This window comes from Sphaerodactylus townsendi, linkage group LG03, assembly GCF_021028975.2.
Source record: "Sphaerodactylus townsendi isolate TG3544 linkage group LG03, MPM_Stown_v2.3, whole genome shotgun sequence".
NCBI classification, from domain to species: Eukaryota; Metazoa; Chordata; class Lepidosauria; order Squamata; family Sphaerodactylidae; genus Sphaerodactylus; species Sphaerodactylus townsendi.
In genome coordinates this window covers 76,425,207-76,438,081 of record NC_059427.1, presented here as the reverse complement: position 1 = coordinate 76,438,081, position 12,875 = coordinate 76,425,207, and the positions used below count along the sequence as shown (strand labels likewise).

The following is a 12,875-nucleotide window of genomic DNA, read 5'->3' as shown; positions in this document are numbered from 1 at the left end:
AGTTTGTAGCACCAGTTACATAACATAACAGAGTTATGTTTCCGAGTTCACTTTGTTCCAGAACTGCTGGAAAGCTTCTGGATTCTGCCATATTGTCACTGGAAAACAAAACCCTCAGCAAGACACGTAAATATGGCTGTAAGAAAAACAAGTGTGAAGTAGCCGTTACTTAAGAGCACTGCTTTGAATCATGTTCCACGCACTCTAGATGGTATCTGTAGCATCTTCCACTAAACTTCCATGTGCCCATTGAAAATAAATGATCTTGTGCAATCTGAATTTTAGTGAACGAGGGAAATTGCTCAGCAGGAGAGATTATCCAGGACACATCAAACCCATTCATGTAACCCTATATGTACCCTATATGTAAAACCAGATGGACAGCCACGTTAGTCTGTTGCATGTTGCAAAGAAAATTAAGCAGGAATCTAGTGGCATCTTTAATGTCCAGTTTGTGACCATTTGTTCTTTTCCACTGGAATTGATCTGTTTCTTAAGGGAAGAAAATAGAAGGGAATAAATGGGCACAACTTGATACAACATTTAGAGAACAGAGATTACAGATCTAAATGTCACTGCAATAGAACTTGAAAGGGAAAATCCAACCAAAGAAATTTACCCATATTCCTTACCCTGTACCACAAGGACTTAACAAGGACTTTTAACAAGGACTTTTAATTTTTCACTCACTATAGATGCTAATATTTTGCAGTCTATCTCCTTACAGATAGAATAGAATAGAATAGAATCTTTATTGGCCAAGTGTGATTGGACACACAAGGAATTTGTCTCCGGTGCATATGCTCTCAGTGTACATAAAGAAAATACATTTGTCAAGAATCATAAGGTACAGCACTTAATGATTGTCATATAGGTCTAGTAAGCAATCAGGAAACAATCAATAGTAATAAAAACATAAAATGTAAAATCATAAAATAAAATGAAATGTCAGCACAGGCTATAGTCATACAGTCATAATTGGGAGGAGATGGGTAATAGGAATGATGAAAAAAGTAGTGCAGTAATTATATAATAAATATATAATAAATAGTTTGACATTATCGAGGGAATTATTTGTTTAACAGAGTGATGGCATTCGGGAAAAAACTGTTCTTATGTCTAGTTGTCTTGGCGTGCAGTGCTCTGTAGCGACGTTTAGAGGGTAAGAGTTGAAACAGTTTATGTCCAGGGATGCAGGGGTCAGTAACATTTTCACAGCCCTTTTTTTGACCCGCTGCAGTATATGCAGGTCCTCAATGGAAGGCAGGTTAGCAGCAATTGTTTTTTCTGCAGTTCTGATTATTCTCTGAAGTCTGTGTCGATCTTGTTGGGTTGCAGAACCAAACCACACAGTTATAGAGGTGCAGATGACAGACTCAATGATTCCTCTGTAGAACTGTATCAGCAGCTCCTTGGGCAGTTTGAGCTTCCTGAGTTGGCGCAGAAAGAACATTCTTTGTTGTGCTTTTTTAATGACATTTTTGATATTAGGTGTCCATTTCAGGTCATGAGATATGATGGAGCCTAGAAATTTAAAGGTCTCTACTGTTGATACTGTGTTGTCTAGCATTGTGAGAGGAGGTAGGATGGGAGGGTTTCTCCTGAAATCTACCACCATTTCTACGGTTTTAAGTGTGTTCAGTTCTAGATTGTTCCAGTGGCACCACGAGGCTAGTTGTTCAACCTCCCGTCTGTATGCGGTTTCATTGTTGTCTCGAATGAGACCAATCACTGTTGTATCATCTGCAAATTTCAGTATTTTAACAGATGGATCATTTGAGATGCAGTCATTGGTATACAGAGAGAAGAGGTATACAGATGTTAATTAGTTCACCTGTACCTTTAACTTTTTAATTGGATCTGCATCCCACATGATCCTAGATTAGATTTTATGTTAATCCCTTTTGCCTGTCTATCAATGGTTAGTGCATGCTTAGATTTTAAGCATGGGAACTCATTCTTTAAAGTAAGAGAAACATCAAATAAGGATATATAAATCTGGGAGAAGTCTAGCAAGGTTATTTCTAGTGATTCATTAACCAAAAGGGAGACTGTAAACCAAGAAATCAGAAGGAGAGATGGGAAGGGCACCTATGAAGAAACTAGAAAAGATTCTTGAGTGTGAAGATGTGTTGCTGGTGACCAAGATCAAGTTAATCCATGCCATAGTATTTTCTATTACTATATTTATGGGTATGAAATTTGGACAGTGAAGAATGCTGACAGGAAGAAAGTAAATTCCTTTGAATTGTGGTCACAGGGGATAGCTTTAGGGATACTACACACTACCCAAAAGACAAATCAGTATGTACTTGATCAAATGAAGCCTGAACTCTCCCTAGAGGGTAAAAATGACTAAACTGAGGCTATTGTACTTTATTTTATTTATTTATTTTATTTATTTATTTATTTATTAAACTTTTATACCGCCCCATCCTTTGGGCTCATTAAGGGAACGCAAGAGTCACTGGAAAAGTCAATAACACTAGGAAAAGATGAACGCAACAAGAAAAGAGAAAGACCCAACATGAGATGGACTGACTCTATAAAGGAGACCACAGCCTTTCCTTTGCAAAACCTGAACAAGGCTGTTAATGATAGGACGTTTTGGAGCCTGGTCATTCATTCACAGGGCCACCAAGAGTCTTGGCAGCACATAACATACATGCATGTCTAGTGGCAGGAAATAAGGAACGAAACGGGGAGCTTTGACAATGCAGGCTGCTCGTCTTCTGCAATAAATGTGTGGCTCGAGCTCCAGGCGGAGAAAACGAGGAGGACAAAGAAGCCGGAGCGGAGCAGCCGGCTGGGGCAGGTGCAGGTGCGGCCTCAGTTTTGCCAGGAGCAACTTTCCACCTCACCGCCCGCTGGGGCGAGGCTCGGGCTTCTCCCCATCGCGGGCGGAGGAGGAGCAGAGCAGCAGCAGCAGAGCCGTGAAAGGCAGGGGAACCGGGAAGCACACACGCCTCCCCTCGCTCGGACGACGGCCTCGTCTTGGCGTTTGCTGCCTCGGCATGTGCTGATCTGTCGTGAGCCTTGGCGGAGACAAGCACATGGAGCGACCGGCGGAGCCACTCTGGGTGAACAGTAGCTGCGCCAATGGTGAGTGGAGATGCTTCGCTGAGGCTGGAACGGGGGTGAAGAAGAGGGAGCTGGAGGAGGGGGAGGGGTGCGCCTCTGTTCTCCCTCTTCCCAGCCTTGCAGAAAGAGGCATCTTCCATCCTTTCCCCCACGGCTCAGAATAAGCCTAGAGTTCAAACAGCCAACAGCCGGGAGCGGGACGGGGTACGTGGTCTTTTCCCCACGTCGATCTTCTTCAAAGCGGCTGCTCCCACTCACATCTTCCACATTGACCTCCTGCTGCACAATCTAGGGCCACCTCAATAGCCTGACGCCGCCCACTCACTCCTCATCGTGGTGCAAGGACGACGGTTAGTTTACAAAACGGGGATTGCGACTTGCTTCGCCAGATCACGCCTTGCCTTTCCCCCTGTGGCGTAACCGTTCCCCCAGAAAGTGATTATGCAAAAGTTTCGTTCAGAGACGCAGCTCGTTTTGCAAGACCGTTTCGTTGCTGACATAGTTCGCTACCTCGCTCGTTCTGAGGTGTAGAAAGTGCAGAGGGATTTAAAAGTGAATTTGAGGTAGGAATTCTGGAAACATTCGAATTTAGCCAAAACAGTTATTTTTGAGAAACGAAGCTCCATTGCACATATTGTTTCTTGAAGATTTGTGTGTTGTGTCACACACACACAGAGAATGAAGTGTCTTTTATGCTAGGATTGCCAACCTCCAGGTAGAGCCTGGAGTTCTCTGGAATTTCAAATGATTTCCAGGCCACAGAGATCACCTGTGGAGGAAATAGCAGCTTTAGAAAGAAGGGCTCTGAGCTCCCTCCCCTTCCCAAATTTCTGTTCTCTACAAGAACTATCCCCAAATCTCCAGAAATGTCCAGAGTCAGAGTTGGCAATCTACTGATGCTTTCTCTAATGTCTACCCAATACTGTCAGAAAGCTATCATGGAAGACTAGACTTGGTTTTATGTCATTTATTTACTTCTTTTATAAGCTCTTCCTCCAAGCCAGGCCCAGTGGGGCAGTGGCAGCAAACCACTACTGCTCTGTCAGGCCCAGCATCAGCCTTCCCAAACCCACTCCAGCCCTCCCCTGCCCCCAACACCAAGGGACCACACTTAGATCTTTCGGTGGGAAAGGGTGTAATTTTGTAATTCCCATAAAGATACTTGTAAGGTACTGGAAAAAGCCTCTGAGAAAGATTGATCCCATACCAAAGAGTTTGTCGATATAGCTGTCTGCAGATGGAATAGTCTTCCTAATGGAGAGTATTCTGCTTCTTGTGCTGGGTTTGTTCCTGAGTAAGGTTTCATTTGTCACCAGAGGACACCATGGTGGGATAAAGAAGCCAGTGAAAGGCGATGGAGGCAGGAGAATGGAGACTTTGTTCTAAGAGTGAAATTGCAGGAATTGTTTCAAAATAAAATTCCAAAACAGAAGCTGTGTAACACTGACTATTATTATTCTAGTATGGAAATCCATAAGACAACTGATGTGGAACCAAAGAGTTCCCTGATGTGCTTTTCAACTAGCATATTGGGTGCTCACAATTCACAAGGTAGTTGTCCCTGGCGATTATTTTCAAAAGTACTGAAAGCTAGGAAACTACTATAAATTAAGTGACTATTTCTCCGTTACCATCTGTGTCTAGACCAAGTTCAGTCTGTGACAGTTTAATAGCACTTCTTTCTACAGCTGACTGAATACAGAAGATTGATGTGGCCAGTACAGTTACCTTAATTTCAGGTAATGCTTGCTAAGTAAATAAAACCTGGACATCAACAACAACCGTGATTAAACTTCCTCCTTCCACATTTTGCCAATGTAGCTAGAAATCTTTACTGCCAATTTTGAAAGGTACACAGTGCTTTACAAACTTGCTTCCTCCCCCTTAATAAATGTTGTGCTTGAATATTTGCGTTTGCACACACTTGGATAAATTTGATGCAATATGCCTAAAGGTACTGGTGGTGAACCTTTTGTATTTATTTTTTATTTGTACCTAAAAACACTTTGTCAACAAAAAAGAGTTACAGAAATTACAAGCTAGCTTTTATCAGGCAGGACGGACAGGGGCCTAGAGAACTAATATTAGACCTCATCCCCACAAGCAACTTGTCCACAGCATCAGGCCTCAAGAACTGAAATTGGTCCAATAAAACTAGACACGACGGTGCTCTGGACACCTCCACAGGATGCTGTTCAATGGTGGAGTCTAATCCCATGCAGATTTGAGCAACTTTATCTTGAAAGCAAAATCAACACACCACATACCAGGGAACACCCTGGCTGTCATCCTGATGGAGGACAGCAAGCCTTTGATCACCTTAAATAACTCTGCTAAATGGCTACTTGTGGACACAATGATGGTGGAGAAATGCACCTTCACTGTCACTTAGTAGGCCCAATAATGGGTTCTCACCAGCGTCCTGTCAGATCCATAGCATGATTTCCGCCACTTGTGCTCAAGCCATTGCCCCCTCCTGCTTTACTGTCCCCAGAGCTCTCAGGCATCCAGAGGCAGACCATCTTAATTGGTCCCTCACCCCTGCAGTGTGGGAGAGACACCTGAAGCCCAAACTTCACCAGGTAATGATCCATCCAAAACAAGGGACAGCTCTTGAGTCCTTCAACTAATGGATCCCCTCCAACTTGCCCCATCACAAAGGCCAGCTTGAGAGTATGTCCAACTGAGTGTGTTCAGTCAGAAACAAATTGAGACAGCCCCATGTTTGCCATGGCAGCCATAAGGTCCTGAGCTGGACCATCAAAGCCATCTTCAACATGGAGATTGAAATCTCCCAGAACCACTGTACTGGGAGCCTCCAACATCGCCTCCAAAACTGCATCCCCCAGCTCAGGCAAGGAGGCAGCTGGGCAGTGTGGTGAGCAGAAGTTCACACTTGTCTCTCTGGCCCAGAACCAAGAACAAACTCTACACTGGTCAAAGGGCCAGAGGGTTGCCTGGTGAGGGTGATTGAATCTCTGTGGACCGCAGCTACTTTCCCACCCCACCAACCTAGGTTGGTGCTGCACACAGCAACCCACGGGGCAATGCTAGGTAAGTGCCAGACCCCCAAGCTCACCCACCCAGGTCTTTGTGATGCACACTAGGTTGCCCCCCTCATCCAGAATCAAGGCCTGGATGAGGACAGATTTATTTTGGACCAACCTGGCATTCAAAAACATTCAAAAACACAAACAGCACCACCAGGCCAGTAGGCAAAATGACGTGCACCCCGGCTCTCCTAAGGTTGGAGGACTGAGTAGAAGAGATGACCTATCTCTCTGTGTCCCAACACCATAGCGCCCCCTGCATGTCAGCACAGGAATATGGCTCCAGGCCCTTCCCTCTTCATCCCCACTAAATACATCCTCCCCAAGCAGCCAATCCCCTGACCCCAGCTACAAGCGCCCAGATTAGACATTACCTCAAACCACACAAGCTGGAGAGCAAACTGAGCTCTGTTTCTTACTTGAAAGGAGGATGCTGGTGAATGTGCTTTCCTGTCACACAATCAGGATTACAGTCCAGTCCAGTCTCCCAGGACTATCCTCTCACTCCAGTCCTGTGCACCACCAGCACCCACCATCATGCTGAGCTAAAACAGTGAGGGTGCAGATCAGGAGGTCTCCCCTCTGTACCCAGTTGCTGGCCAAAAACACTCCTCCCAATTCATATCTGACCATAAGACCACCCTCACCATTCTACCTTACCCCTCAAGCCAATTTAGAAAATGAAAAAAGGGCCCACTCCCACTGGTCCCTCACAGGATGAAAAGGTTTAATTTTTTTTGGATCAGTCCACCTATGGTTCTGCATGTAAGCCATCATTCTGCATGTAGGCCATCTTGTGCTACCGCCCTTTTGGCCATTGCAGAGGCCACCGGTCCCAGAACCAGTATGCCTTTCATAGGCACAACAAGCTGAATTCTTGCTGCTGTTGTCATATAGAAAAACAAAGATCCTTGTTTCTTTCCAAAGTCTTATCCATAAGTCCCAACAAAATAATCTCTGTCTAATATGTACATTCATTTTAAAGATGTCTTTGATTGTTGAATGTATTAACCTCCAAAATTCTCTAGTTTTATCACAAATCCATCATGCATGATAAAGGTCCCTTCCATGCAGCACAAAAAGATGTATGGGGGACATCTTAAAAAGAAGCAACCTTCTTTTTACTCTGCAACTCAAAATAAAATATCCTAGAGAAATCTTAAAGAAAGCCATCTCTCATGTTTGTTCTGGACAGCACAGGCATCAGAGAATAGATGCTTTCCCCCATCTGTTTGGTTAGTTTCCTCCTCAGCTTGCTCCCAACATTTTGTTTCCTGCTGAAAGGATACTCCCTGCCTCCATTTGCTGAAGATTGCCCAGGATATTTGCTCTCCAGGCTTCAATCCTGGCACCTTTTCAGCCTGAAGAGTACATAGTTGTACTCAGCTCATCCTGCCAATTCCAGCAATATATAGTTTTCCTATTTTTTTCCTGAAGGAGCTGTATTCAAAGATATGCAGACATGAATATGACAAATTTTAGCCTCTCAGAAGACAGGTCTACTGCCCATTGATAAACTTTGGGTAAACCTGCCCTCCAGATTCTCGTATTTGTATCTGTGTATCTTCAAATATAGCTCAAAAATTTTTTTTTAAGGAAAACTATATATTGTAGGAATCAGCAAGGCAAGCTGAGTACAACTGTGTACTTCTTGAGCTGAAAAGGTGCCCAGGATCACAGCCTGAAGAGCCAACGTCCTGGAGCACCCTTCAGCAAATGGAGGCAGGGAGAATCCCTGCAGCAGCATACAAAATGTCAGGCGCAAGCTGAGGATGAGGAAACTGACCAGGGAGCTTAACGGTCAGGCAGGAAACATAAGATGCCACCTAAGTTGCGCTGTTCAGAATGGACCAAAATGTCCCTTCTGGCTGCTCACACTTCCAGCATTCATTTAATACATTTTTATCTATTTTTGCCAGTTTTTCTAGTTATATGCCATTAATACATTATTTTATTTTTTAAAAAATTCAAATTAGAATTTAACGTAGATTTCAAGTCCTTTGAATACATCTTTTCCCATTGCTCTAAATGAATTTTATATTGAAAATTCATTTCCCATTTTATCATATGTTCCTTCATTTGTTCTCCTTTGGCCTTCATTCATAACAATAACACCCACTTTGGCAATAATATGTTCATCATTTGTATATAATTCTACCTCAAATTCCATCTTAATGTCATCAAAACCATGTGTATTTTGTCTGTTTTAAATATCTCACACTATTGTACACAAGAAAACCAATCACAGGAAATACCTTTTGACTATAATTGCTTCCTTGTTTTCATTTTCCATTCTCCTTGCATAAAATCTACAATCCATAAAGATAAAGATGGAAAAGTGGGGGGGTTTTTCCAATGTTTCCCTTATTATTTCAGCAGAGCTAAGAACAAGCAATAGTTGTGATTGGGTCCCAAGCACTATTTCTCTGAGCTCAAGTCAAGAAAGAAACTTTTGTTTTATTTCTAAAACTAGCGGTACCTGGCTACGCGTTGCTGTGGGTTATTGTGGTAAAATGGGAAAGGAACAGTAGCAGCAAATCAATTGCAGAGGCCAGCAGTATGTGCTCATGGAAACGCGCAGCCTGATACTGTGCGATGTCATTGATGTGTGTGACCGCATTCCTTGGGGGGGAGATGGAAAGGCACCCCTCCCACACATCTAGGCTGGCTGGTCATGATCCTTTACCTGGGCGTAAGTTTGGTTGGTGGCAATGGGTGTTGCTTCTGAGTAAACCCTCCGTGGGGTGCGACGCAGCCATTCAAAGTATGTCACGATTGCTTTACCGAGCTTACTCCTGAATAACACGTGCCTGGTTTTCTGAACTGTAACCGCAGTATTCAGGGAATGTAGGCAGGCTGGCCCCTCCCTCCCGTCTCTTGCATGCCACCCCTCACTCTCTCCCCTTCCTCACTTCTCTTCCCTTGCATGCCACCCTCCCCCCTCCCTTCCCTCTTCCTCTGCTAGGGTGGGTGGGGCATATCCAGATGCTGGGCCCCCTGCCTCCCCTCCCTTGCATGCCACCCCTCACTGTCTCCCCTCCCTCACTTCTCTTCCCTTGCATGCCTCCCCCTCCGTCCCTTCCCTCTCCCTCCCTCCAGCTGTCTTTTACATTCAAGCTTGTTCAATATGGGTGTGGAATATGGGTGAGGAAGTGGGTAAGTAGTGGTTGGATGTGAGGGAGGGCAGAGTGAGGTGTGTGAGGATGAGCTGAATGTGTATGAGAGTATGTGTGTTGTGTGGTAGTAGTGGGAGAGGCACAGAGAGTGAAAGGTACCTGCGTGTGAGGGAGGGGAACCCCACCTGACGTCTCACACGGCAGCGTGTGTTTGTGTTTCACTTCCACTCGAGTTATTACCTATGTACTGTTTCCACTATTTATATCTGGCCATCTGAGCAAATATTCTAAGGGCACGAACATTCTAAGGGAGACAGTTACACACAGGCAGCTTTAGGTCCTTCACCATGGAGTGCCAGGAAAAAGGTGTTTACCTGGGCTAGGTGTGAAATTGCAGGTATGTGAACATCTAAAAACACTCTCGCCTGGCTGACTGCAGTGGCTGGAAATTTTCAGAGGAATTGGCCCAGCAGTTCCTGTGCTAGACCATCAGGAACAAACTCACGGCTTGCTTTATATATATATAGATTATATAAAGAGACTATATCATCACAAGCAGTCTCAGCATGGAGGATGGGACTCTTCTGGATCCAATAAAGTGCACCCAACCCGCACCCCATCCTGCTTAGGCTATGGCAGATGGTTAACGTAAGACAAAGTAAGGCAGGATGAGCCCAGGACACAGACATTGGCTCCTCTACATCACCTTTTCTCTGAACTTTTGAAATTGTGTTTCTAAGGCCTAAATTCATTACAAATTTTCTTCAGTATGAAATTTTCATCTCTTTGTCTCTCATATATATAATACAGCTATTCTTGGCAAGGTGCTGAAACATAACAAATGTGATCTGGGTGCAAAGAGGCGAGTGAACTGTCTGATGACTTACTGCCTACAGTTATGCTTGCGTACGATGCAGGAGCTAGCCTACAGAGAGGCGGTGGGGGGATGCAGGGGGAGTGCCCGGAGGAGGTGTTGCCCCCAAGCACCATTTCTCCTCGATACTCTTCTGCTGGTACCTGCATGGTGGTGTCACAGATTTTCCAAACATTGACTGCCACCACTGAAAAGGCCGTCTTCCTTGCTTCAGAAGTTACCTCAAAAAGAACTTCTAAAGTAGATTACAGAGGTTAGGCAGATTGATAAGAAGGTAGTCCCTCAAATACTGTTCTTGCTATTTTAAAGATTATTTCAAAGCTTTCATCTTGAATTGTTCTTAGCAACAACCAAGAGCTAGTGCTATCTTTTTAGGATGTTTGAGGTTTATTCAGAGTAGTGCATTTCATCTAGTAATCTGAGCTGCCATGTTGCGAACCAATTAGAATATCCAAACAGTCTTCAAATGTAGCCCCATGAGCAAAATGCCCCAGTAAACTAACCCAGATGTTCCAAGAGAAAGGTTGAATTGCAAAAGGCAATGTGGTGTTTTTCTTTGAATTTCTTTTTACAGAATGTGGCAGAGCCAGCATTAGTAAAATGAAGATGAGTCTAGCTGGCCTCTGCACACACATTATTCTTTCTTCTTACAAGATTTTTGCCTTTAAGGATGTTTTATTGTTAATCTTTGAGGAAGAAAAAGGCAACATGACATTAGGGCATTGTGTGGACAGTGGGGCTAAGAATTCACCATTTGTTTGCAGGCTCACAAAGACTGGTCTGTATCAGGCAAAGTGCCAGGATCGGAATACCACGCCTCATTTACATTGCTGTGGTTGCAGCGTAGTTGCAGTTTATTCTTTTTTTCTTGGTCGTAAGTTGATCTATTCTTCTTACATTCCCCAATACATCTCTCTTCCTTTCTCATTCTAAATTTAAATGATGGGGTATGTACCATTTCCACTGGTTTTAGGCTACCAACATCTTTTTTTTTCTTAGCAGAGCTTCTCAGCCTTTACGAGTTGTGTAATACATTTCATCAAATAAAGATTCCTCCAGCACTGCAACTGTGTCTGGAGAAGGTTTTGCTGTTGAGTTTTGATTTCTGTGCAATTGTTAAAAGACAGTGGAGGCAATTATATAATGGTTAGCATGTCAGGCCAGGATTTGGAATAGATGGGTTAATGTTGCCGTGAACTTCACAGGTGATCTTGGACCAGTCACTCATTTTCAGCTTAATCCACTTCACAAGATTGTTCTGAGGATGAAATGGGGAAGGAAGAACTAGATATACTGCCTGGAGCTAACTAGGGTTTGCTGAGATTATTCCCAAAACCTCACAGCAAATTAGAATTCTTAAATATGAGAACAGCTGGGAGAATCCCCTGGAGATAACACAAATACAGTACAACAAATAGGGTTGCCAGGTGTACAATTTTGAGCTGGACAGCTATTTGTCCTTTCTGCCCAGTAAATAAAGTGAGAGCACACTGGAATAATTAAACCTGCAATCACCATGGCCAAGCTGTATGCACATGTCATTTTGTTCCCCCGTTCACTTGTGTTTGCATGCAGATGGTGTAGACCCTTCCCCAGCAAATAACACATCAAACCAGAGTTTGGAAATAGATTGGGCCACAGCCCAATTTATTAATTAGTAAAACATCAAAACACTTAAGAAGCTGGCAGACAAACGGGTCGCAACATCATGCTGTCCCCAATCTCCATTGGGGCATTGGGCAGGAAGCCGGGAGCCACCGGGGTGGATACCCCTTGGCTTTAACCCTTCCTGCTGGGGTAGCGGGCACTGGCTAAGCCTACCGGCTTGCTTACCAGCCTGTCCCCCCCCCCCCGGCCCTTTGTTAAGGGCACAATCATGGAGAAGACCAGCCACCCGGCTCAGCTTCTCCCCCCAGATGTTGCGATTCCCGTTGCCAACCCACCGGGCTGCGACAAAGTACAGTTATGCAATAAATCATTATAACAAGTCAACTATTAACCATTGAAACTAGGGAGGGTGGGTGGGTCACATCGCTCTTGAGCCTCGGCAAGCCAAGAAGGCCAAGGCTCGGGGCGTGGCACTTATATGTGTCCTGCTGCTCCCACCTTTTTCAGCTCAGGCCAATCATTGCAGCTCCCTGCAACTCCCTTTGAGCTGAATGTCCCCTTCCTCCTTGCCTATGGTTGCTCACCTCTGCTGCAATGGCTGCCACCGGTGAATCGATGGCTGCTATTTTGTGTATGTGGATTTGACATCTAGCCTGAAGAAGAGGGCATCATTCAAAAGGCAAAGGTCCATCAAAATTAAAATTCAGTTCAAATCTATCATTGTAATATTGTGAGAAGGCAGAATATAGCAATACTGTAAAAGTGGGCTAACATTTGAGGGGACAGCTCATGTGATTTGTCTTGAATATGCAGACATTATTTTTATGGAATACAGTGGGTCTGGGTAGGGAATAAAAACTATTTCAATATTTTATTGAAATACAAAATATTAATAGACATAACATTGATTCTGTGTGTTTCAGAACAGAAAGAGTTACCTTTTGTCAGCTCCAGCTGGTTTGCCAGTTATGGTCATGAAATGCATGATCTGGCTGTAGTGATTTGTGCTCTCATCACATCCATGTTAGGTTATTATAATCCTCTCTGTGAGGGTCTGCCTTTGAAAATGGATCAAAAACTTCAATTGGTTCCAAATGCAGCGGCCAGGATACTGTCAGATTCTGTTGGTGTGATGATGGCCCTTTC

General features: G+C 44.1%; 1 protein-coding gene across 1 annotated transcript in view; it reads left to right on the top strand.

Annotated features, from left to right (window-relative positions):
- Nucleotides 1–2,945: 2,945 nt before the first annotated feature.
- LOC125430248 (magnesium transporter NIPA2-like) overlaps nucleotides 2,946–12,875 on the top strand; it is a 35,900-nt gene continuing 25,970 nt past the window's right edge. The window contains exon 1 of the mRNA XM_048492122.1: nucleotides 2,946–3,102. Within this exon, the coding sequence (XP_048348079.1) occupies nucleotides 3,054–3,102 (49 nt within the window). The 5' untranslated portion in view covers nucleotides 2,946–3,053. The remainder of the gene's footprint in view (nucleotides 3,103–12,875) is intronic.